This window comes from Ornithodoros turicata, unplaced genomic scaffold, assembly GCF_037126465.1.
Source record: "Ornithodoros turicata isolate Travis unplaced genomic scaffold, ASM3712646v1 Chromosome85, whole genome shotgun sequence".
NCBI lineage: Eukaryota > Metazoa > Arthropoda > Arachnida > Ixodida > Argasidae > Ornithodoros > Ornithodoros turicata.
The window spans coordinates 147,716-174,131 of NW_026999393.1; the positions used below are offsets into that span (position 1 = coordinate 147,716).

Sequence of the window (26,416 nt, forward strand, 5' to 3'; positions counted from 1 at the left end):
CGTTGCCTCCCATTGTTTTCTATGGGCGCACACTGCGCTTTAGGGCCTCCCAACATGGCGGCCCGAATGTACGCCTCTCCCCCGCGAGCCCCTCTCCCATGCGCCATCCAGCCTTTATAGATAGAGATCAGTGGGAAAAACACGAGAGCGAAATGTGTCGAATAGTGCGTTTATTGTGGCGCCACCACAGTCATTCACGGAATGAAGGAAGCAAAATATGACACCATCAGCTACCTTATTTTTTACGTCAGCTGAAAAGTGACAATCCTGCGTGGAAACATTTGTCGTTAAACTCTTTCCAAAAACCATGTGCAAAAACGAAACTGTTATATTTCTGGTCTAGAGGGAAAAACACAAGGTCGAAATGTGTCGAATAGTGCGTTTATTGTGGCGCCACCACAGTCATTCACGGAATGAAGGAAGCAAAATATGACACCATCAGCTACCTTATTTTTTTAAGTCAGCTGAAAACTGACAATCCTGCATGGTAACATTTGTCCTAAAACTCTTTCCAAAAACCACGTGCACAAACGAAACTGTTACATTTCCGGTCTAGAGGGAAAAACACGAGGTCGAAATGCGTCGAATAGTGCGTTTATTGTGGCGCCACCGCAGTCATTCACGGAATGAAGGAAGCAAAATATCACACCATCAGCTACCTTATTGTTTACGTCACCTGAAAAGTGACAATCCTGCATGGAAACATTTGTCCTAAAACTTTTTCCAAAAACCACGTGCACAAACGAAACTGTTATATTTCCGGTCTAGAGGGAAAAACACGAGGTCGAAATGTGTGGAATAGTGCGTTTATTGTGGCGCCACCGCAGTCATTCACGGAATGAATGAAGCAAAATATGACACAATCAGCTACTTTATTTTTTTACGTCAGCTGAAAAGTGAAAATCCTGCATGGAAACATTTGTCCTAAAGCTCTTTCCAAAAACCACGTGCACAAACGAAACTGTTATATTTCCGGTCTAGAGGGAAAAACACGAGGTCGAAATGTGTCGAATAGTGCGTTTATTGTGGCGCCACCGCAGTCATTCACGGAACGAAGGAAGCAAAATGCAAAATATGACACCATCAGCTACCTTATTTTTTACGTCAGCTGAAAAGTGACACTCCTGCATGGAAACAGTTGTCCTAAAGCTCTTTCCAAAAACCACGTGCACAAACGAAACTGTTATAATTCCGGTCTAGAGGGAAAAACACGAGGTCGTAATGTGTCGAATAGTGCGTTTATTGTGGCGCCACCGCAGTCATTCACGGAACGAAGGAAGCAAAATGCAAAATATGACACCATCAGCTACTTTATTTTTTACGTCAGCTGAAAAGTGACAATCCTGCGTGCATGGAAACATTTGTCCTAAAACTCTTTCCAAAAACCACGTGCACAAACGAAACTGTTATATTTCCGGTCTAGAGGGAAAAACACGAGGTCGAAATGTGTCGAATAGTGCGTTTATTGTGGCGCCACTGCAGTCATTCACGGAACGAAGGAAGCATAATGCAAAGCATGACACCATCAGCCACCTTACTTTTTACGTCAGCTGAAAAGTGACAATCCTGCATGGAAACATTTGTCCTAAAGCTCTTTCCAAAAACCACGTGCACAAACGAAACTGTTTTATTTCTGGTCTAGAGGGAAAAACACGAGGTCGAAATGTGTCGAATAGTGCGTTTATTGTGGCGCCACCGCAGTCATTCACGGAATGAAGAAAGTAAAATATGACAGCATCAGCTACGTTATCTTTTACGTCAGCTGAAAAGCGACAAATCTGCATGGAAACATCTGTCCTAAAGGGCCTTCCAAAAAACACGTGGAAGAACGAAACTATATATAATTCCTTCAATTTGAACGAGTGCGGGGGGTGCGGGCCAAATCGAAGAGCCTTCTTTTCAGGATAGCACCAGTGGAGCGAGTGCAGCACCGGCAGCACCCGTCTTGCCACTTGCACTCCGCACGCACCATGCACTGAAGTGAGGGTACAGAGTGGCCACTGTAGTGAGGGTGTAGAACTAGCTGTTGCAGAAGAAAGGGAGAGGATAGTCGTGATCAAAGCCGATCGTATCCGAAGGCCATGCTAATGGCGGCGTATTTGTTGTTGTAAGTGCTTGTAAGTGTTCTGTAGTTTCCTTGTTCGTGCGTGACGTGCTGCAGCGCTTCAAGTATGTCATTAGCTGTGAGAATTTCAACGTATCTCTGCACAAGTGTCAACACTTGTGAGTGCCAGCGTGAGGAGGTAATTGTTAACGCCTTGTAATGCGTAGTGTCAGTTTTGTTTTTCATTGTGTCGCATGAAGAGTCTGTCTAAGCACGATCAGAGGCAACTTCTAGGTAGGTGTTAAAATGCTAAAACACGCATATTCGTGTCTGACATACAAACATTCCAACAGTGCGTAAATAGTGAGCTCTGGCAATGCGAAAATTAATAGCGTCCTCGATAAACTTGCTCCGGGATTGCCCCGAAACCACAGTGGTGCGTGGCGCTCTACACTGGCGGTGCCCTGGGCGGAGGCATCATCGAACATGAAACTGCATTGCACTGGTGGATCTGATGGATACTAGCATGCGCTACTTGGGGCTCAATCTTGATGTGCACATAGCGATCGTTATAGCTATTTTTCAAAATTTGCGCGCTCATTCCGTCACGCGCATTGGCCGTCAACCGGGGAGCACGAGCGTTTAGCAAGCGTTACGGGATAGCGAAAAGTTCAAAATCTAGCCCCTAGAGATCTGTGCTCGTTGTGGCTCGTAGGCTGCGCGACCCGTAGCGAGAGGCACCTGGCGAGCGGCACCGATCGAATGCCATGCTGACGATGACTGTCTGCTGCTACTTGCACGGCTACATCTGGACATCTGGCTACTTGCCGCTTCCGCCTTCCTCCGTGCTTCCGGCAATCGCGATGCTTCTTGGGATTGCACTCTGGCGCTCGGCCGATTTTCTCGTTGTGGGTTCAGGGCAACTCAGTGCTGCACTGAACGGGTGCACTCCTTTAATCGAGGACGTTCAGTGCGCACCATTGCAGTTTATCGAGGATGGCAAGCCGCACCGGGGCGCACCGGTGCAGTTTATCGCAGTGCCGTGTATGCCAAAGGGAGTCTGGCCATTAGGAGGAGCCTAAAAAAGGGGCTCGACCTGTCAATCAAATTGAGCGTTTTTCATTGGCTGCTGAGGATTTCATGACAATTTTTTTTTACACAAATTACGTCAATTTTATTCCGTAAGTGTACATTCTGTTGCAATTATCTTGCAAATCACCTTTAAATTACGCTCCAGTGTCGATGTTTACCTGAAAATAATATGTTTCGTCGTCCTTGTTAGGCCTAGTAACGACAGCGATCACAGGCAAATAGCGAGAAAAACGCTACAAACGGCCAAAATTTTTAATTTTATGACATACTTTTATTCATATACACACCTTTGCCCGTTCTCTGTTCAGTCTTGTTATGTTTCATAGTTGAAATACGTATAATACCGGCAGTCTGTTCCAACTAGCGGTTCTGCCGGCCAATCAGTTCTGCTTCTGCTACTTCTGCCTTCTGCTATTCTGCGTCTTCCCGGCGTGCCCCTCACCATCCAGATGGCGCCGTTAAAAGTGGACGCAAAATCCATTATGTTGCTAGGTCGTCAGGGAATAGCCTATTCAATCTAATCCAATCCAGTTTCCCGAAAATGTCGGCACCCAGTTAATACAGGTAATATATAGCTTGGATAGCCTGGGGTTAATAGCGAACTGTATTTTGGCTCGTGATTGGCCAGAGAGCTCAAAAAGTGGGTGGAGCTCCAGGTATAGGCATGTTCCATTAATGGCCAGACTCCCTTTGGCATACACGGCTCTGGTTTATCGAGGACGCTATAAGTTCGAGACCGCGTGGAAACGCACATGCCAGGCCTCTTTCCCTTCATATTTCGAAGTTCACCAAGTGAAGTCACGTGCGGCTTGCGTCATTTCGGTTATACTATTGTTCGATATTTCCTGGGACACAAATTCACGTATCTGTATGCCCAATATGGGGATAAGTCGACTTATCCCCCTTTTACTCATTTGGCTGCAGAGACATACAGAGTGTTTGCTCTAACGTGTCCAGAAATTATATTTAAAGCGAGCGATAAAAGAAAAGCAAGTTGTACTTTTCTGCTTCTTGAGTAAGAAACAGGTACTGCTTCACTAGTAGCACCTGTTTCTTTGTCAAGTAGCTGAAAAGTAGCGCTCATTTCTCTTTTATCGCCGTCCACCTTCCTCATGAATAGCCTGAAGTCGGCGTTGGCCTTGTATGTTGACACCAACCCCAGGCCCTGTATCTTGCGGTAAGTGCTCTGTCACCAGTGGAAAAAATAACACCTCGTCTTCATGTCTTTGTGAAGGACACACCCCACGGCATTGATGGCTGCAGGATCAAAGTTCATCGTGACTTCTTCCAGGTCTGGGGTAACACCCAAACGTTCGCATGCGTTCACTGTCGCCCTCAGGAACTCTTCGTAGGTTTTCCTTGTCTTGCTCACCATGAGGGCGAAGACTGCTGGAACTACACTCTGCCCCAAAGGTACAAGTACGAAGTAGAGTTGCCGAAACCAATTAGGCACCAGGTCAAAGTTCCCATCCATGAACCACAGGTCGTTCCATGCTAAAATCCTCAGGCACACAGGAGAACCAAAAATTAGCAGCCTCTCGTTGCCACTGCCTGCTCTGTTGTCATAGAATAGGAAGTGCTCTAGTTGAAGTCCCTCATTTGTGGACCATGGCTCTTCGACGATAAGGTCTGAAAGGCTGGCCGGCACAGGAGGGTAATGTGATGATCACCGCATTCGAATGCTTCGCCTGATGCTTTGTTCACTCTTTAGCATGCCCTTCTTTTCTCTTGTAAGTTATAACGTGCACTGAGAAATCATGGCTGCAGGCGGCGCCACTGTACAATGAGATAGTTCCTTGATCTTCGTCCGGACCTTCCTTATTGATTTTGCAGACGTCTGGGGTATGATTGTGAGGGGTCAAGACCATTACTCCACCAGCAGACGTTATTGCTGCCCCTTTGCAAGCTCCCGTCCTGTGGACACTGCCAACGGGTACCAGTCTTCAGGAGCTTCTGCTTCGTGTACTGATATCCTTTGAACGCCAAGCATTCGCTGCCCTTTGCTGTTTTCAGAATTTTCATTTTGCTGATCTGAAATATATGTAGGAAGGTATTTCCATGTGGGCTTAGGCTTTCCACAGTGTGTTAAGAAAAAGTCTGGATCGGATCCCAATACTGACAATACAATGACTCAAATAATTAGGGTAGCTAAAAGCATAGAAGGTACAACTTACCTAAGGGTGCTCCAAGGGACGTGGTGGTTGCTGCCACGTTACCACGGTCCAGAGGAAAGTACCAGTGTGCCCTGCTGAGCGTTTCTTTTCCTTTCTACAATTAAACCATGGTCCGTGTGGCCAAGGTGAATGCACTTCACTTCTTGTTACCCCGCGCTCTGGGCAAATCCCTTCAGAGTAGGATGCCTTTTATCCCTGCCTTGTATCCACAGATCTTACCAGTAATTGTGCCTTCCTAAGCTTTTCTCTTATGTTCCACAGACAAACCTATGGCCCCTGTGAACAAGGTAGATGACCTGAGTGAGTTCTTTGACCACTTTCACGGGGAACGTTCGCTGAAACAGTAAAGCTGGCATGGGTTTTCCCCATGACACAATTTTCTGTGCCACGGTTCTACGACTAAATGTGAGTCGTCTACTCTTCGTTTGTTATCTTGTAAACCGTCATCTGACCTCTGTGGCCAAGGGAAGTGAGCTTCGTCCACAGGCCTTCGCGTATTGTAGAACACTTTCTCATGGTTTAAATGCTTATCACCATCCTCAGGTTCCTCCTGTATGTCGCCTTTTTTTTTTTTTTTCTTTTCAGTCTCTCTTGGTATTATTATCCCTTCTCTTTTTCGAAGGGGCGCAAATAAATTGCGTGGAGCGAAGCTGTCCCAGCATATCGCAGTATAGGGTACCTCCTGTTTGTAGTCTTCTTTCCTCCTCCTTTTTTTGTGTGTGGGTGCCTTTTTATCACTTGCAGTGATGGAACTGCTGCGCCATTTGCGCCAAAGTGCGCCATTTGGGATTGCCTGCGCAACCCCGCGCCGAAAAAGCAATTTTCCCTAATTCTGCGCCACAGCTGCGCCGAACAAAGATGGCCTGGTTCGAACGCATGAACACGAAACAAAAACCGCGAGCGATGCTCCCGCGCCCTCTCTATTCTCGTCATGCCTCTGAACAACGAAGCCGAGTCACGCCAAGTCACAGGCCCCAAGAAAAAACGCAACAATAAGTGCGAAGTATACTCGCTCCGAATACTGTGTCGTCTATCCTTGTACAAAGGAATGTACAGGACTACCGATATTCCCCCAGTAGCTCACTATACAGGGTGTTCAAAATTAAGCTTTCACTATCACTTTATAAATAGGCGAACAAAAGAAAACTGGTGCTACTTTTTCTGTTCCTTGAGTAAGAAACAGGTGCTACATAATTAGCAGCACCTGTTTCTTACACAAGTAGCGTAAAGTTATCATCCGGTTTCCTGTCATCGCTGTGTTTGCGTAGCGCTCGTGAAACTTCGCTGTTTGTTCGTTCCTCTTTTCCCCGTTCTCCGCAGTGTGTCGCCACCCCTAACGTGGAATCGTGCAATATGTTTTCTATGTTAACTTAATACAAGAATCGTACGTTGTTGTACTTCAAAGAGAAGTTGTCAACAATAAAGCGCACTGTTAGTGCATCAAGTGTGTGCGTACTGGACGAAAGGTGGTGGTGGTGGTGCAAATTTACCGAGCATTGGACACGTCACGTGCCTGCGATAGAATGTTGGCTCGTTTGCATGGGAGTTGTTTTTAAACAACTGCGTTTTAACTAATTGTGGATAGGCATAACTGACGATGCTGATTCCGGAGTTGCCGGCGCCTGTACTATGGATCACTCCAGGCTTTCCGCTACTGCGTAACATCGCGCGTGCTCGCAGGGTGTAGGCGCGTAAGGACAGCGCGAGCAATTGAGCATTCAGGACTTGAACCGTACATGCCGATACTTGTTCCCAGATGTCCTGAACCCCAATATTCACTAGAAAGTGGAGAGTATGTATTGCAAACACGATGTATTGCGCGGGACGCAGTGGAATACATACGGCGGAGGTGCGCCATTCTGTGAAATTCTGCGCCAAATGCGTTTTTTTTTTTGCGCCAGAGCCAGCGCCCGCGGGCTTGGAGGTAGTTCCATAACTGCACTTGCTTCACAACCTCGCACCCACTCTAGTGATTGTTACGAGGAACATTTTCTCTGGGAACATTTCTTCCGGGGCATTTTTTATGTTTCCTGCAGACAGGAACTTCAACTTCCACTCAAGGTACATGATCTCCCTCTACCTCACGTGACCGTGTCAGCGGTGCTATTGAGTGTTGTAATCGGAAAAACGTGTGTACCAATCTAATAAGTCCTATTATACTGTCCACCTAGAACATTATTTTCATGGTTGTGCTCCTTTACCAACACAATCAGATCGATCCTAGCTGCTCCATTGCACTAAGATGACTTTGCTCCGCCTGGCATCACCATCAATGTCTGACTAGTGAAATCTGCTTTTTCTGCATGAAAACCCTGTGTGAGCGGCGTTACATTGAAAAAAGGGGATATGTCATGCTCCCGGATTTTGTTCAATTTCTGCCAAGTCACACATTCGAAAACGGTGCTAACAGGATGTGCATGTGGAGTAGACAAATACATACATGTTCTGCACTTTGCATTTGCATTATTCGAGGAAACCCAGCTGCAATTACTTTACAAAATATTCACTTCTAGTTTCCATTCACACATTCTGTCATCCCTTTCAGCAGGATGGCCTTATGTGCCAGAATGCTACCCATTCAGAATTGTAACTTCAAGGCAAACTTGCAATCCCTTCCTTCTTATGAGCCGAAACATAAAATAATTGATACATTAAATGAACGACACGATTATCAAGATCCCAGCCATGCAGTGTGAAAAGCGATATTCCATATCTAGAGCCATAACTCAGAACCCGTAGCCCTCCTACAAATGGGCTGAAACCAGCATATCAACAAGTGCCTTCTACTGCTGCAGGTTGCACCCTATAGCTATGTGCATGTTATCAGAGATAGAAATAATAGGGAACAAAATGGGGGTGGCTGGCTGACTGGTAGTTACTTGGGACCACACATTTATTAGCAGTGAAAGAAAACAGAAATGTACGTTGTGCCTTGAAATTTGAAAAATGTGCAAAATAAACATTGCAGCAGAACTTTGACAGTTACAAAATTGCACACACCTGTTTTTGCTTCATTTCAGACCCTTACTTCATCTCGGGAAGCCCTGTATATGGAAACTTGCGCCAACATACCCTCGTCATCGATAGCACTTTATTTAGGTGAATATGATGCAACACTTTTCTCCGTGCTAAGGGTAGCATGGGCACCGAGTGCTTGGGGGCCTGTGCTCTCCCTTAACTTTCCCAGGGGGTGCGTACCCAATAAGTCCCCCGAAACCCCTCCTGACCTATGTGTATGCCCCCTCCGGCAGATTTTAAGCGCTCCGCCTATGTGAGGTAGTTCTGTGAAGGATATAGTGGCAAGCATCACAGTTACTCCATTTCTGTAGTGTAAGCCTGTACGTGTCTACGGTTGAATTTACGGCCATCAAACTGCATTATTGTATGCTGTAAGTGATACTATGTTGCTCACCTTATGCTGTTGCACTTGGAACCAGTGGAGTGGCCCGTACTTTTTTAAATGTGGGGACTTGGACCCCCATAGAAGCAGCAGAGGTATAGTATATCAAATGAAACCGTGTGTTAAAAAACAAACAATATCTGGTAGACATATATGCTGCAGGTTGATAAAGTGATCACTAAGTATTGTCCAGCCAGTGCTTGAGTGCATAGCGGATCCCCCTGAGCCGACTGTGAAGAAATGGTGCGACATCTACATAGTTGACTCTATTTGACTGTGACCCTGCTGGGAACTGCTGAGTGTTATGCATTGTTCTGCTTGATGACTCTAGGGTGTGCACTGTAGGGTTCATTGATAGCTTTAAATTTATTTCAGCGAAGGAACATGTTCTATGGTTGTTCAAGGTACAGTGGCAGGATGAAGGCCCATGGGTATGGGTGTGGGTATCTTAAGCACAGCAGTTGCTGTTGAAAGGTAGGTAAATTTCCGTGTCTGCCTCCATGTTTTGTATGTATACAATGTGTAACTCGGTGTCCAAGACAGTTGTAACAAAGCAGCTCATAACCTGAATGATACGTGTATCACGCATCACAGGGACGTATTGTTTGTGTGGGGAACCATTTGGTTGAACTACTTTCAGTGCTTGCTGTACCCATCTGCATAACTAACACACTGCTTACTGAAAGGTGTGACACCATTTTGCAGTGATACAGATATGTGGAAATACGAAACGTGGTACAAAGACTATGGTATGGTTAGGCAACATCACAGCTTGGTGCATTTACAAAATTGGCAACAGCAACAGTAAATGATGGAAAAATGATGAGGACATGGGATGTTTCCCCCATGGTAGCCACGGGACCCTACCCAACAAGACTGAAGTATGCATGTATACCTGCCAACTTCTCGATTATGCGGGAAACTCCCGAATTTCGTTCAGTCTCCCGATTTTATGGACTCACCCTCCAATCTCCCGGAAAACTGGGGCCTTGAGCTTTTCTTCTCTCATTTTCATTTAACCTCTTATTGCTGGAATTATTTTCCTGTCAGCTGAAAATTTTTTCTTGTATGTGGAAGTTGCACTTAAGGCCCACTAATGCGTGAGCCAAAATCATATTTCAGAACAACGAGGCAGTCACCAAGAACGCCTTATGTAGCTAATTAGCGACAATAGGCAATGACATGGAAATTTTACCTTGCGCCGTCCGCTGAGGATTTTCTTTATTCCACGGTAAAAGCATACAGACGTGAAATGTAAAACGTGAAATGATATTCGCTGCACGGTAAAGTTATTTAGAAAGAATGAAATTCTGTGAAACAGTTTGAGTTCTTGTTTAGGCATAGATGCACAGAACATTTGCTGCACATTATCACAGTGTGCCCTTTGCAGCCAGGTTTCTTGCACCTTTGTCGCTTGCCGCGCACAGTTGGCCAGTGCCCTGTACTGTCAGTTCGGACCGTTTGATCTGGAAGCTGGCTTGCTGGCCGTCGCCGTTTCTTCATCTCGAGTTGTGCCTCCATAGACTTCGATGGTCAACCACGTTTTTTGTGGTGCAGGTCTTTTCCCTGCTTGCAGAGTGCTTCCGCGATGGCCAATTTGAACTTCATCAGATCTTTCTGATGGCTTTTAGGGACTCCCATAGATTGGCAGTCGCGTCGATAGAAGAGCCAGCTCACGACCACTACCACGTCCAAAAAGTGGAAGAATATTTTCAGATAGTACTTCTTCGACCTCACTTCAGTTCGGTAGTAGGCAACAAGTCCATCTAGGAGGTCAACACCACCCATGTGTCGGTTGTACGTCGATATGGCATTTGGGCACTCGATCTCCACGGTTTCCTTTCTTTTTCTGTCCCACTGCTTGACAGTGGACTTGGGTTCTATGCCGGCGAAGGTACTTGCAGTCGTTACAGTTCGGTTGTCGTACCATTTCACTGCAATCACTTTTTGCTTGTCTTGCACTGTTTTGTACTCTTCGGAGCTCCCACGACCACTAGCTCTAAGAGCTGCGTCCGAAGTCATTTGGCAGCCTTGTAGCCTGTTGGCGCGCACGGTGCCTAAGCCGTAGATTCCTCTTGCCGCTAAGGCAAGGAGGAGAGGGATGGACGTAAACCAATTATCAAAAAAGAGCAGGTGATTGAGATTCGGCTTCACGCGTTCGGACAGCTTCAGGACGATATTGCCGCTGGGCCCGATGTCGGGAAACCCGGGTACGGGAGTAATAATACCAGTGTACACTTCAAAAGAGTGCGCAATGCCATGAGAGTCACACATTACGAATATTTTATAGCCCCACTTGTGGGGTTTCTTGGGTAGATATTGTTTCAGACTTGATCGGCCCTTGAAAGGCACCATTTGCTCATCTACACAAAGAGTTTGTGCCTGTAGAATCTCTTCAAACTTAGAGTGCAGTGCCTCGAGGAGTGGACGTATTTTGAAGAGCCTGTCCTTATCGGAAGAACTCGTGGAGGGCATGTTCAGGTTGTCATTGAAGTGCAGTGATGATTTTATTTCTTCCCATCTGTCCCGACTCATAATGTCAGCCACTGCTGACACCCGACATTGAGCAGACCAGTACAGACGAGTCCGCGGCAGCTGGATGACAGACATGAACAGGGTACATCCCAGAAATTGTTCAAGCTCCAGTTCGGTAATGGCAAAGGGTTTATTCGGGTCTTTCTGAACTGCGGAGAGGTTGCTCTGTGTGACGATCAGCTTGATCAAACTGTCGTCGAAGAACCCGCGAAAGTAGTCAACAGCAGACCTGACATCATCATTTTCTTGTATTGAACCTTTCCATTTCGGTATACTATGATGACGAAAAGCTGATACCCTTGACCAATTCAAACGTGGCTTGCCACCTTTTGAAGTATGTGCTGCTTCTTCGCTGTTATCATCATCGTCGTCCTCTTCTCCTTCTGATGCTTCTTCACACTGGGCGTTGGACTCATCTGGTGGGATGTAGTCTACGTCATCATCGCTATCGCTTAGACAGCTGTCGTCACTGTCCTGTTCGGGTGGCAAACGTGTTTGACATGGTTGCCTGCGTCTCCCGTAAAAGGATTGGGTGTCCATGTCCTGTAGAATACAAAAGATATATGGTGTCAAGCGATATTCGCAGTTTCTTCGTAATTGGGGGAAAATGTCATCAGATTGCCGGTTGTCGCGATTTAGCGACACCACGTGCTGGTGACGTATCTTCTGAAAATATACACAATTTTGCGACAAAAACGGTTCCAAATGGTTGTCTAAGGCATCGTCACGCCTTATGAATTTTTGTAACAACTTTTACCTTACCGTATGGCTGCAGCCCGCCTGGATATAGGCCGATTACGACTTCAATCCGAAGTGGGCCGTCAGCGATGATTCCATGTGCCGCACAGTCTTTTCCGCTGCACAGAGAGGGCGCAACGAGTGTGCATAGATAGGTGCGCTTTCGCGACAGCCGGCCTCGCGCGCTAGAAATGCACGAGGCGCCTGCAAATAGCATTGAACACGAATGTCGCGAATCCGCGACACTCGTCCAAAAGAGGTTAAAAAATGGGCCAATGCATTCCTGAAGAACTACAGAGCCTGTAACATGTGTTTCGCAGCATGGCCACACATGGCTGGAGGTCACGGCAGATAGTGTGTATCATTGTGTCCGTGTTTTTATCGAGAAGACGGGCTATCTATCATCCTCTCGTCAGTCCAGCCTCGTACAACAACAGTTTGTCTTCTCCGATGGCGTTCTCCAAACAGAAGAAATATCTGCACATGTTCCCCATACGTGCCAAGTGCCTTTTCACGGGTATTCTGTTTAAGCCCAACCAGTGTGGAGCATAAGCGACCATGCTCTTCTGGAAGATGTTCCCAAAATGTCACGAATGGAAGTGCCATTGGTGTGGACGGACGAAGCCCACTGCCATCATCGGTGAAATTGCTGCGGCAGCACAAAATGCAATGTTGGAGAGCCGGAGATGACGCGTCTTTGCAATTTCGGTTGACGGAAGCAACGAGAGGGGGTCGCAGCCCCACCCGATAGTGGCTATGTATGACGTAGATGAATCTCAATGCAGTGGCATCCAAAATTAATGCCCCGGACCTCCTTCCGTCATGCTGCGGGCAGTCCTCCGATCTTGAAGTTCGTCAGGTTGGCAGGTATGCGTGTGCAAATTTGGGAAATGTCAGCATAGTCTATTACACAAAGACATCCTACTATCGAAATGGTGTCACTTGTGCCTCCTTTCTGCAAGTGGCACTCTCTTCTGAACAGGACGTTCAGTATCAGGGAGTCACAGGTGGTTCCATTATGCTCCATGTATTTAGCTATTTCACATGCTACAACACAAGGACTGACACCCATACAGAGGCTGAGTGCCCCAAAACTGACAGCATTGCTCTAGTTTGCAGAGATATACCTCAAAAGGCAACTTTTGTAAACCAACATGTATTGAAAGTGTTACTTCTTCTTCGTGTTCGTTCACTCATGCATTTGTTGCAATCGTAGCCAGCTTTTATAGATGCAGGAAATTTTGAAGTAAAAATGATTAAGTTAATAATGTTCCACGTGATCATTCTGCAGGCATAGCACACATGATCTTTCGTGCAACACAAAAACTAAAACACCACGAATCACATGTTATCTTTTTCATCAGTTCGTGGTCAGCCCTGAACTGGAGCCTCGAATTAGTTAGTGCCGGCAAATGAAATATAGAGTGTATTGTCCACTTGGCTACTCCAGACTTTATTTTGTAATTACCTATTCTGTGTTCAGGCTTGTCGACGCTGACCATACTTTGGTTGTAGTCGAACCTCTATATAACGAAATTGCAAATGTTGGCATTTTAATTCGTTAAATAGGGCACTTTGTTAAACCGATCACGCAAAAAATTATTTTTAAAAAAAGCACGGCTGATCCACCGATACGTGTAGTAGAATGCGTAAGTCGCCATAAAACAGTCCTCCACACTGAAGGACAAACAAATGGCAAATTAAGGAGTCACATTAGCAAATAACACGTGCAGTAAAAGCTCGTTAATTTGAATCCCATGGGGATGCAAAAAACGTTCGAATTAAACGAAGTTCGAACTAATGAAAAGCAAAGAAAAATAGTGGAAAACAGCACTGGTGAGATAAGTAAAGCTTACAACTTTTATTGATGAAAAAAGTCAGTGATTGTTTGCTGCTTCTGCACTCGAAAACTGAACACCATCAGCTTTCACTCCAAAACACGAAGATGGTGAAGAGCGTCCTCTTGGCCTTCTTCATGGCTGAAGAATTGGCGGGCAACATTAAGTGGTTCCAAACCTTGTGATGGAGATGGCGCCGCGCCGTCGTTTCTTCCACCTCTTCATCGTCTTCGTTTTCTTCGTCTGGTTCTTGTCGCGCCGACACTTCCGCTACGATATCTTCATCGCTGCGGACACTGCAGACCGCCGCAGCGCTATCCGCGTCAACGTAATCGGTGAAGCGCACGCCTTGCAGTGCCTGATGCGTGTCTGCTGGAATATTCTCCTCATCGAACACGTCATCAGTTAATTCCTGCAGACACGTGTCCCGAGCAGTGGAACAGCTTGGGGTGATGAAGCCACAGTGGCGGAAACAGTTCGCGATGGTCGATGGCACGACTTGGTCCCACGCACGTGCCAGCATGTGCAACGCCGAAAGCAGAGTCACGGCGTTGCTTGGACCGCACAGGATCAAATGCTCATGCATATGACGTCTATAAAACGTCTTCATATCCTTGATCACGCCCTGATACATCGGCTGCAACGCTGCTGTCGTATTTGCCGGAAGGAAAGCCAGCTCGATAGCTGTCAGCTCGACGTCCATCTTGTGCGCCGTACAATTGTCGACGCTGAGGAGAACCCTTCTGTTTCTCAATTTAAATTTCCTGTTTTTAGCCACTGCTTAAACAGATCGGCGGTCATCCGCACTTTTTTGTTGGCAGCATACTCCGTTGGCAGCGTTCGAATGTTCTTAAAGCACCACGGCTTTGACGACTTCCTGATCACGAAAAGGGGAAGCTTTTCCGTCCCGGTCATGTTTGCAGCCAGCCTTACTGCGCTTTCCACCCGTGCAGCTGTCCCCTTTAAACGCAATCGTCCTGTCTGGCAAAAGTTTGAAAAATAAAGTGGTTTCGTCGGCGTTAAAAATATCATCCGGCGAATATTTCCTCAAGAACTCCTGCAGCTGTTCATTTTTCCACAACGTACACGTTTCCGCACTAACGTCGCCACGTTCGCCGCATACAGCCTGGAAGACAAGGTCATGCCTCTCTCGAAATCTGTGGAACCACCCATCAGACGCTGCGAAGTCCTCGATGTTCAAGGGAAGTGCAAAGTCCGCTGCCTTTGCCATTATGATAGGTCCGCTCAGGGGAATGTCCTGGCTCCTCATCTCCTTAATCCATGTGATCAAAGCATTCCCCATTTCGGGATGTTTCGCAAGTCGAAGTCTTTTTCTTTCGGGGGTGAAACCCTTACCTTCGTAGGTGTCTTTGATGGCTTTGCGGTTACGGATGTACGTCGACAACATGCTTTTTGGTATGCCATACTTCTTCGCTATGTCGCTCTTGCTTATCCTTCCAGCGTCGACTTCACGCAGAATCTCCACTTTGTCCTTCAACATTTTCCCCCGTATTTACCATGGGACGACGTTGGTGCCATGGTTGCGCTCTGCACGTGGCACAAGACACAAAACAGAGATTCGACCGCCTCTCTCTAGGTCTCCTCTCCCAGTCCTCTCCTCTCGTGGGGCACCACCTATTTGTGCTCTGCACGCGTAGCGCGCGCCTGGAAGGTCGCCAGGGTTGCCAGCGGCAGCACGTGGGTGCAGCCGAATGCAGCCGAGTGGTTCGAATTATCCATAACCACGTCAATTTGAGTGCGAATTAACGGGCTGCCTTATACATTGATATGTATGAGAGCTTGGCGGGACCGCGATGACTTCTTTGAATTATCCAGACATTCGAATTAACGAGGTGTGAATTAACGAGCTTTTACTGTATTTTATTTACAACTGAATGCGGATGTCACTCATGGCCGTACAAAGTAATCCGTGAGCTTTGCCTGGACCGTCCTTGTTAACGTTGGAAGCACGCAACGTTCGTAAGTCCAGATCGCCTCCACTGCTCTTTCCTGGTTCTCTTGCGCTGTCGCGTAACGGCGCAGTGTGTCGATGGATTTGAGGACATCAGCAGCTGTAGGCGGCGGCTCTTCGTTCGGTCCATCGCTTTTGACAGTGTCCCCAGCGTCCCCCGTGTCACACACTGAGTCGTCGTCGTCGTCGAGCTCCTCGGTAGCTACGACACAACTGTCACCGTTGATGTAGTCGGATAGTTCGACGCCCGCCGGCACTGCTCCCTCCCAATCCATCAGAGATTCCCATGCCTGAACGAGCCCAGGTTGCACAGTTTCAGTTTCTGCCGCTGTTTCCTGCTCGCAGAGGCCAAGCCCGGTCTTTCGAAAGCAGTTCGCGATGATCACCGCTCCTGTTGACTGCCACGCAGCTGACAGCATCTCCACCGCATGGGAGACTTCCACTTTTGTGGGCAAGTTTAACCTCAGGTTTAGGAAGAACCTGTCGATCAGGCAACGCCGGTACGCAAACTTTACACTGTTTATTACGCCTTGGTCCAAAGGCTGAATCAACGATGTGCAGTGTGCGGGAAAGAAATGCACTTGCACATTGCTTAGTTCCAGACCCTGAAATGTGGTGCGCCGAACAATTGTCCACAAGCAGGCACACATTTCTTCTCTGGTTCTTCATGTCGTTGTTGAGCTCGTTCAGCCATTCTACGAAAATGCTGCGCGTCATCCACGCTTTAGTGTTCGCCACGTACTTTACGGGGATTCTTGCAGCATTTTTGAACGATCCTGGTCCTGCACTTTTCCTGATAACAGGCGGGACGCGCTTGTCGCTGCCATCCATGTTAGTGCGGAGCAAAACCGTGAGACCCAGCTTGCTTTGTTTTCCACCATGGCAGCGGTCACCCTTAAGCGCCAGAGTCTTTTTCGGTAACATTTGAAAAAACAGGCCTGTTTCGTCGGCATTGTAGATGTCGGATGGCTTGTAAGTCACCATAATTTCTGGCAAGCGATCTTTTTAAGCCATGCCGATGCCTTTTCAGTATCCGCGGCGTGGCACTCTCCACTTGCGGTCTTGCCAACGATCATATGCCGCATTTTGAATTTCTGCAACCACTCGGTGCTTGCTCTGAAATCATCGCATCCAAGCAAACATGCGAAGTCTCTTGCCTTTTGTTGAGGGACGGCACCGCTGACTGGAATGTTCTTCGCACGTATGTCCGTGAACCACTTGAAGACAGCCTTGTCAACGTCCCCGTAGGTCGCTGCCTTCAACTTCTTGCGCTGGCCGCTGCATGACCCGGAACGCACAGCTTTCAGAACGTCTTCCTTGGACTTGAGTATCGTGGACAGCGTGCTTAGAGGGACGTCGAAACGAATTGCAACATCCTTTTTCTTTTCCCCTTTGGACACCGCATCAATCATCGCGACTTTGTCATCCAGCGTCAAAACTTTGCGTTTCCTACTTGCACTCATGACAACACGCAACGACGCAACCATCACGACACAGCACAGACGACGAAATGTCGTGAAATGGGTAACCACGTGTCTTTTTCCTTTCGCTATCGCACACCACAATAGAATGCCACGCCTACACCCCGTGGAAACCCCAATAACCAATGAGAACTCACGTGAGGTCAGCGTCAAAACTCCTCTCTTCTCCTGCGCGATGGGGGAAGCGACCCATGTGGAAGCTTTCCGTTGCCCGTGGCTTTCGTTAAATGGAGGCAACCAAATGAAGGCATTTCGTTAAATAGACTTTAGAAATGCATTGAGGTCTACGGGGACGCGTAAATGTCACGAAACATGTACGTTAAATAGAGGATTTCGTTAAGTAGACATTCGTTATTCAGAGGTTCGACTGTACAATAAAATTATGTTTCGTAGTGTCACTTCAATATGTTTCTGTATTCATGTACTGTCCACCAAAGCGTGCCGAAGATGTCAAGGTGAGCTCAAGGCCATCAACTGCTGCTTGTTAACGAAAGGAACATTTCACCCGTGCACGATGCATGGCATCGTGCACTAAAGTGCGCATGGGTAGCGTGGCACGGAAACAGGATGGCGCATGCTCGCTCTTGGAACTCAGTGTTGACACTTTGAAGTGTAGCTTATTTAGTGACTCTTGGGACGCTGGCTCTGGCTCGTATACTTGTTTACCCATATGGTGTCCGAATAGATGCACTTAAGGCCGACCCGCATTGAGTGTATTACGAGTGGCCTTGTGATTCGTCTCGTGAAAACCGGCTCTGCCTCCGTATTTCAGCGCGTCTGTGGTGTAAATTCTTCAGGCTTCTTCACGCCTGCTGAGTCAGTGTTGTAGTTGCGTGCTGATGTTCGCTGGACGTCGAACAGTTCTGTCCGATCTTCCTGTTCTATATCTCTCCAGGAACCTCTCCTGCAGTTGCCAAATTCATCAGGGGTGTCCTCTTCTTCAGTTAGCAACCTCTGATTCAAGAGGTAGTTGTGGAGGACACAGGAGGCAAGGACAACATTCTCCACATTTTCTGGAGACAGGTTGATGACGCTCAGAAAAATTCGCCAGCGGTTGGCCAGTATGCCGAAGGCATTTTCAGAACGTCGCCTATAGCATAATAAATAATAACACGTCAGTGAACATTTTAAATGGAAAATTCTGGGTGTTTTACCTTGCATGGGACAGTCTGTAGGTGAAGATTGTCTCGTCAGGTGGCAGCATCTTGCCAGGATAGGGACGCAAGAAGTCTTGTCGGAGCTGAAAAGCCTCATCTATCAGTACATGAGGCAAAACATCATCAGAGTTTGGCAGCCTTTCAATTACGGGCATTTGCAATGTGCCAGACAGGAGCCTTCTTCCAATGGCCGACTCCTTAAACACTGCACTGTCTTCAGCTCTTCCTGGTGCTCCCACATAAATCATCCTGAAGCGGCACTTGCTGTCAACAACCGCCATCAACACGATTGAATATGTTACGTGAAGGAATCTCATTTAGTACCGCAGTGCAACCTGCATGTACATTAATACCTCCACATTGTCTTAACTTGTAGTTGTAAAACATGCTGCCAGATATTTTGGGAGCAATGATTTGGGCATGCTTTCCGTCCACTGCACCCAAACAGTTTGGGAAACTCCAGCTCTGTGCATACCCACGGGCAATCTTCTCCCACTCGGATTTGGTGGGTGGCTGCACCATGAAGAGTTTGGATTAAAACTTAGACCAATAACAAAGTTTGACTGCTATTCGAAGTTGACGTTGCCTTCATCACGAGTGGTTGTAGTGTACTCCACGACACTTTGCATGTTACGTGGATGTGCTCACTTGCTGTCACCAGCCCCACTAGGTAGGCAAGTGCGACTTCCTTAATCTGCATCCCAGATGAAAGGAACCTGGACAGTTGATCCATGTGTTTCTTGCTATACCAGTATTGTGGTTTCATTATCTTTATCTCAATGCAACACATGCCAAGTATATGTCAGAATATACTGAAGGAAGTGTTGAGTTTACCGGATCGTCATAGCAAGCCTTTCTTGCGAGGAGATGGGCTCCCTCACAGCATGCTCTTTGGATAGAGCACTTTGAACCAGGCGATGTAGTTCATCAAATGTGGTCGAGGGCATCCTGTAAAACTTCTGTAACATTCTGTCGTCACCACATTTCCACATGGTATTCATCTGCAAATCATTAGAAAGCTACTATGTGAGTAAGCTGTAATAATAAGAAAAGCCAGTACATAAAATTTGAGTAAGCTAGTAATCATGTGAAAAACAAAAAGAAATGATGGGCATAGTTGCTAACATTGGCTATTAAGATTTTACCGAAGATAATTTTCAGAGATATAGTGTATTAGATATAGTACATAAATTGTATGATATAAAAATAGGCTGTCTATTTGAGAAATTAGATAAGGTTCCTCATCATATTCACTCAGAGCACAGAGACTTTTCACATAGCACACAGAAACACGCTCCATGCGGGTCGGCCTTTATGCTGCGTCAAGACAGGAGTTATAGATTCCCGAAGCTGATCAAACATTTATGGTGATTTCTGTGCATGATTGTTTGTAAATGTCACCGAAAGTTAGTGACTTGCCAGGAATTGTGCGAACGAATTCGTGTGAGTCAGGACGGCGGGTTGCCCGTGCAGATTAACTGTACGTGCCTGCAGTCAGCTGCAGTCCACTTGGACGACCTCTCTTCTTTTCTACAGGCTTGTTCGAGGCAATCAGGCCGAGAGCAGCATCAACCTGGAAGTTCATCATGTCTCTTACTTCCTTCTTGGGAAGACCCTCGGCACTGGCATCCCTCAGGTATTCCAACCATGAATTTGCCAATGCTAAGGATGCAAAATGGGATATCATCCTCACCGGCCACTTCTTCGTCTTTGTGCGCAAGGGATACAGTGCCATGACAAAGTCTAGTTTGTCGACACCCCCATTTACTTGTTGTAGTCCTTAATGGCCTGTATGCTGACATGCTCCTTTTTTGCTTCGCTCCTCCTCCGCACTTCACAGACAGGATCGACTCCTACAAGGCTGGATGCTATGTTGACGACGCCATTATCCCTCTAGCGCACAATCACAATGTCGCCCTCTTTCAACACCCTGCTGTCCATGGTCCCACGTCGCTCTTTCTTCATTTCTTTTTCAGTCTTCAGTTTGCGTCCTTGCAGCCGATCACTTCGTATGGTACCTGTTGCTAGGATGCCCACATGCTTGAGCTCTCTCAAGAGAGGTACTGATGTGAAGTAGTTGTCAAAAAACACTTCGAAGTCGCAGTGTTTTGGAAGGTGCTGTACTAAACGCATGACAGCAGAGCCACCAAGGCCAAGATGAGCATAGCTTGGGTCCACACCAGTCCCTTTGCCCTGATACATTTCAAAGCCATGGGCCATTCCGTCCAAGCTGCACCTCACAAAAACTTTGGCCCCGACGGGATTGGGCTTTGACTTGATCACCTGCTTTGCTACTATATGTCCTGTAAACGCCAGCATTTCTTCATCCATGCTGCTTTCATGCAACACACCCACACCTAGGCATCGTTGACGTACAGCCTCAAGCAAGGGGCGAACCTTCCAAAATTTGTTCTTGTTTGAAGGGTCCCGTAGTGCATTTGAGTCCGTTATGTGCATGTGGTCCGTATCTTTAAAAACCTGTTGATCGACATTGCATCCGCAATTGCTGCAATTCTTGTTCCAACTTTCCAACACATTCTTACTCGGGGAAATTTCAGGACAACCACGTACATCAATATTCCAAAAAAACACCTTGATTTCTTCAGGCGTGCATGAGAGTTTCTCGCCTTTTTTCTGGAGACTGTACATGTTTGTGTACGTTGCAAAGTCACTAAGTTTGGTCGGTGAAATACTGTGTGAAGTAACTCAATGGCTCCCCTAGCACAGAAGTAGTTGGAGGGGGTAGTGGCAGTAATTGTCCCTAGGTTGGAACTCCTTCCGTAACCACGTCACAGACGCTTTGATTTTTTCCCGACTGTGAACAAGGTGGTTTCACATCCTCAATTTCTTGGTCATCAGTTGGTGCGTAATGCACCTACAGAAACTGTGATGTCTGTTTCATCCTGCTCGTCATTGGAAAGGTTGCCGTCTGTCCGCTTCATTCCGACCATCCTTACATGAAAAGAGCATTACTGTGTGACCTGGTCCTTGCCTTTTTAAGCACTTCGGTGGTTCGAAAAGCGGTATGAGTATAATCCCGAGGTCAGCGATTTTTGGGGGACATCCCAAACCTTGACGCCCTGCTTTAACACGTGTCACCCTCTGAGCGAGGTACGAGATAGCCTCTACCGCGGCCTACTCTGAGGGTCATGTGACGGGGTCATAATAGCGGGAGATAACTGTGTTTGACCCTACTTGTGACAAAAGTCTTGGTGATTGTCCGATAAATGGATTATCATATTAACGAGGGGGATTTACATGCCGGAGGAATGGTTCCAGAGAAAAACGGTCATAAAGCTAGTATGTCAGATTAACGGGGGTCATATTAACGAGGGTTCACTGTATGCCTGAAAATAAAGAATTGTCACTGTAAAAGGAGTAGAATGGAATTGGCACTTCGACTTGTGAGCGCGGGACAGATGGAGCCAGTCACTATGTGTACGAATGGACACGCAACAGATACGCGTGAAGTGACAGTAAAACAACTATGAAACTTTAATAATACTGCACTAGAAATGTGAATGGAGGCTATATATATCTAAAACTGTTCAGAAAATTCTCAAGCGACACGTGAAAATTCATGTTCATTCAAAATTCATTCAGCGTGCCAAACCGTTTACCGTGGTAGAAAACAAAACCGAATCTTCCTGTGCACAAATGTGCACACCATGCCTCAAGGGGTTGTGGTTGTTACTACTATTATTATTATTATTATTATTATTATTTATTCCACCCTTGTAGGCCATTACCTGAGGGAGTAATTATACACTGCATTGCAAAACATCAACATTAACCAAGACAAGAACAAACAACCAATACAATAACAGCAATGATGTGGCTCAAGATGTGTCTAGCAGTGGAAACAGCCAATGTGCTAAAGTAAAGGAAAATGATTTATGGATGTGTACAGGGAGGACAACGGTGAAGTGAATATAGCTATTAGTGCATTCACAAGCCGGTTGTGGTCCGTAGGTTCTGCAGTATGACGTGGTTATTCCAATCGTGGTTATTAGAGGTTATTCCAGTCTGATGTCTTTTGAAGGAATGATGCCTCAAATGATGTAGAACATGAGCGAGCTAGGGGTGCCTTATGCTGGTGGTCAGTGCGTCGCAAGGGATAAGATGATCTGCGAACGTAACTGCTGTGGAGCACGGGGGAGTGGTAGAATTTGTGGAATAATGATAGCCATTGAATCATGCAGCCGGTGGTCGATCAGGTCGTTGTGCTCGACTTGGTTCTTGAGTGAAGTCACACTTGTGTGAGGTGAACAGTCTTTAAAAATAAATCGAGCAGCGTGATTCTGCAGAGCTTCAACATTGTTCGAGAGATTAGCTTGACGGGGTTCCATATGGTGCTAGCATATTCGAGCTTGAGGCGGATGAGGGTGAGATAAGCCAGCCGCTTTAAGTGTGAATGTGTGTGAGCATTGTGGTTGTTGGAGATACCAGATACTATGATTTGTGTTAGAAAGTATCTGCGAAATGTGTGTGGTCCATGTTAGGTCAGATAAGAAACTGCTTAAGAGGAACATCTCTGGGATGAGGATCTGTCGTGCCTGTGTGCCAGTCATGGAGCAGGTGCGCGGGCTGCGTAGTCTTCTGAGTTTTGGAGCTGCGTGTCTGGGGGAGTGCTGTTGGGTCTGGCTCCTTCCTCAGGCATCCCACATTATGTAAAGCAGCACAGACTGTAATGACACGTGTGGCACAACGAGGCTTCTTGCTGCAGCCGCATGTTGAGGCAGTGTAAGCGCTGCTTCCAAAACTAAACATCCTTTCGACATTGTTGCGAGTCTTTATATGGGCTTTGTTATACCTGGAGAAGTGAGGAGTTATTTTGGGGAATTTCTGTAATGACATGTGCAGTGAGTTGAGTTGAGTAATGACACGAGTTCCTCTGTGCTGACATGAAGTGCCTGCATTTGAATGGTCGATATTTCTTTGTTCCACATATGAACTTCAAATGTAAACTTGCTTCTGTGTCTACGAAACAAGCTTTTTTTTCTGAGAAATTATTCATGCGGCACGCAGTCAGTACAACAATAAAGGGAAAGCTCTCCTGTACATTGATTTAGAAAACACCTTCGATACACTTCTGCGTCGTCATTACCACTACTTTTAATTCTCACATGTGTACGGTTAGTGCATTCGATCACGCCAGGAAACGTTACAGTGTCATAAAAATCCTTCATAATATCACTGTATTCAGAGGCCAACAGCAAATGAACCAGGTCTTGGAAGAGGTGGATCACGGTCACCCATGTCACAGCGTCAACGGTACCAAACACTGTGGGTTGTGACACTTCGATGAGTTCTCCAGCAGCAACAACCTGGGATGTCCCTGATCCATAAAACCGCAACGTGATAAGCAGCTGCAGCGTAGGAGAGAGCGGCCATCCCCCGTTGTCGCTGCTTGCATGAGGAGACACCATTGCTAGCAGCTCTCGCACGGTCTGCTTGGTGGAGTGGTACTGTACAAGGAATTACGCGTCACTGTAGGCCTCCATTGGATGCCTGTGGTCATGGAGTGAATGGTCATGGGACTCTCGCCAAATAAAATGCGTCGCCAAACACAAGATCACAGGTACGAATCGCAAACTCGATTGTGGAGATTCTTCATACAGTGTCGTTTTTGGAAGCTGCCATCCTAAAATGAGCTTCAGGTCTGCTTGAAGGTTGCTACTGCCCTGACTGCACTGACAGTCAAGTTTGCAGTGTGAAGGCTCGCTGCCGACGTGTGAGTCCACGCTGAGAGGAAGTACACAACATACCAAATTTTGTGACACACATTGAATATGAGCACGGAGTAAAAACGCTTGCTCACAAATCGTTGTCTTTGCCCTGTCGATGGGTTGTTGGGTGAAGAATTGAAAGAGCAGGCACTTGCTAGAGGGCAGCCCAAAAGAACGATATATTTTCGTGCGCGTTTTCCCACACTTCAGTCCGACATCATCCTCCTCACGTTACCCCCCTCGGCGAAAGCGGCTATGTCCTCATGCCGCATGATACGGTTTGAGCCGGATGACATGCGCAGTCTGGATGGCAGGCATCCTGCGGTCGGCGGGTGGTGTGCATGGCTCTATCTGATAGTTGAGCTCAGATATACGGCGGAGGATCTTATGGGGGCCTGTGTAACATGGGAGGAGCTTCTCAGAGTGCCCAACTCGACGCGTTGGTGTCCATAACCAGACCAGACCACCGGGATTGTAAGATACCGGGCGATGCGACGCGTTGTATCTGGTAGACTGCAGTTGCTGGGAATCGTGTGTGAGCAGTTGTTGCAGTGGCCGCTGCCTTGTGTCTTGGCTTTCTCCCTCTTGCCGTTTCGGTCCTATTCCCTTGTTCTTCCTTCGGGAGCTCTGGCACAACTGCCTTCCCTCACGGATGGTGATCGAGAATTCGAGACCAAACCGAAGAAACTGACACTTTTCGAGAAGCGGCAGAGACGAGGCCGATCGACGGTGTTGCGTCACACCCTTTCAAGTGTAGGAACTGGACGGCGCCCCCGAAACCATAAGTAACGTTTGTGCAAGGGCTTCGCTGTTCACTCTACGTCCATTTGGGCTGTGAGGTTAGGCAGCCACATCTGGTTGTTGCACGGAGATATTTGTTCAGTCTCTCTTGGGCACATCTCAGGTCACTTCATAGACACGTATGGCGTCACCGATTCAGCCTGTGCTCATTTTCAAACAACAAATGCCTTAAAAACCAATTCCTAACTGAATATATGACAAACTTCTGATGACCAGTGCACGTAGCAGATTAACACAGGATATGGCACCTTCTCACACCGTTATGAACACAATGAAAAACAACAGCACTATCAAAATGCATATCACACATGAGACAGCATGTGTTATGCAACCAGAGCTGCATGAACTAAATCTAAAAAAAAAAAACAAAAAAAAAAAAAAACAATGAAATGGAGTAACACCAGCATGCTTGTATACTGTGGCAAATGAAATAACCAAACAAAACAATGGTTTCCCTTGAATATGGTTTACTCACATGAATACAAACGAATTGAAATACTATAATCATTGTGCTAAGAAAATGCATAGTACATCATAACATTCTATTTGGGTTATAATAAACGAAGAAAGCAATGAAGAATGTCGAAGTCACAAAAGTATGCTGAGAATGGAAGATGTAGGAAGCATCCAAAATTTAGATTTATTACGAGCTTCCAGGCAGAGACTGCCCTTCTTCAGGTACATCGCGCATATGTTAGAAAACAATGTATAGCACCCACATGGGTGAGGGCAGAAACGAAGAGGGTGAGGAAGTACATAGTGACTGCTTGACACATTTGGTGGCACAAAAAATATTTAAAAAAGAGAAATTAACAACCGGGAAAGGAAAGCAAGGAAGTAAAAAATGCGCGTGGCATTGAGACCCGTTGGAGAGACTAAAACCTATGGGAATGACACTGCGGATGTTTTTACAACAACATGCGGATGTTATAATACAATAATAATACATATAGCTATGCGGATTACAATATTCACGAACTGTTACACAATGTGAATGCAAGACATTTACTCGCAGCCTACGCTACCTCTACTTCTCAAAGGATAGCGACATGGTCGAATGGGGGGTGTGCTCACAGGACAAGTTAATCCACCGTCAATGGTTCCATTAGCATTCAGCTGGTGCTGCATGGCTGCCACGTTTAACTCTTGTTCCACAAGAGCTGCTAGATAGGACTGCATCGTATCTGGCCCAAATGCTACATTCATGGGAGGATCAGGTTGGCGGACACCCTGCGAAGCAGTGTTCTCTGTATGGAACTGCACACCCTGAACCTATGGCCTTTGTCGCTTTTGTGCCAGAAAACCCCAATCAATCAATCAATCAAGCAAGCAACACCCTGAACCTGACACGTCCTCAGCGTGTTGTCCTCTACCTCCACACCACCGTATTCTGGCTGGAGTTCATACGCCGCCTTCAATCTGTTTGCGTGCACGTGGCGTACATCGTTCCCATGC

At 46.7% G+C, this 26,416-nt stretch overlaps 3 protein-coding genes and 1 long non-coding RNA gene across 10 annotated transcripts; 1 reads left to right on the forward strand and 3 right to left on the reverse strand.

The window, feature by feature from the left end:
• Window positions 1-2,027: 2,027 nt before the first annotated feature.
• LOC135374596 (uncharacterized) lies at window positions 2,028-9,332 on the forward strand. 7 transcript variants are annotated; one of them, XR_010417001.1, is made up of 4 exons: window positions 2,028-2,243; window positions 4,257-5,715; window positions 8,331-8,409; window positions 9,086-9,332. It is a non-coding gene; the product is annotated as an uncharacterized LOC135374596 (long non-coding RNA). The 7 variants fall into 7 exon arrangements; XR_010417003.1 differs by having other exon boundaries at window positions 2,028-2,107; XR_010417004.1 differs by lacking the exon at window positions 2,028-2,243 and having other exon boundaries at window positions 3,237-4,549; window positions 4,620-5,715.
• A 911-nt stretch (window positions 9,333-10,243) lies between these two features.
• LOC135374576 (piggyBac transposable element-derived protein 3-like) lies at window positions 10,244-11,785 on the reverse strand. Its single transcript, XM_064607519.1, has one exon. It carries the CDS (start codon window positions 11,783-11,785, stop codon window positions 10,244-10,246), a length of 1,542 nt encoding a protein of 513 aa, XP_064463589.1.
• Window positions 11,786-14,671: 2,886 nt separating this feature from the next.
• Window positions 14,672-15,322, reverse strand: LOC135374577 (tigger transposable element-derived protein 6-like). The gene has a single exon (XM_064607520.1). It carries the CDS (start codon window positions 15,320-15,322, stop codon window positions 14,672-14,674), a length of 651 nt encoding a protein of 216 aa, XP_064463590.1.
• Window positions 15,323-15,729: 407 nt separating this feature from the next.
• LOC135374578 (tigger transposable element-derived protein 6-like) lies at window positions 15,730-16,624 on the reverse strand. The gene is made up of 2 exons (XM_064607521.1): window positions 16,442-16,624; window positions 15,730-16,398 (listed from the first exon to the last, which is right to left on the reverse strand). Exons 1-2 carry the CDS (start codon window positions 16,622-16,624, stop codon window positions 15,730-15,732), a joined length of 852 nt encoding a protein of 283 aa, XP_064463591.1.
• Between the last annotated feature and the right edge of the window lie 9,792 nt (window positions 16,625-26,416).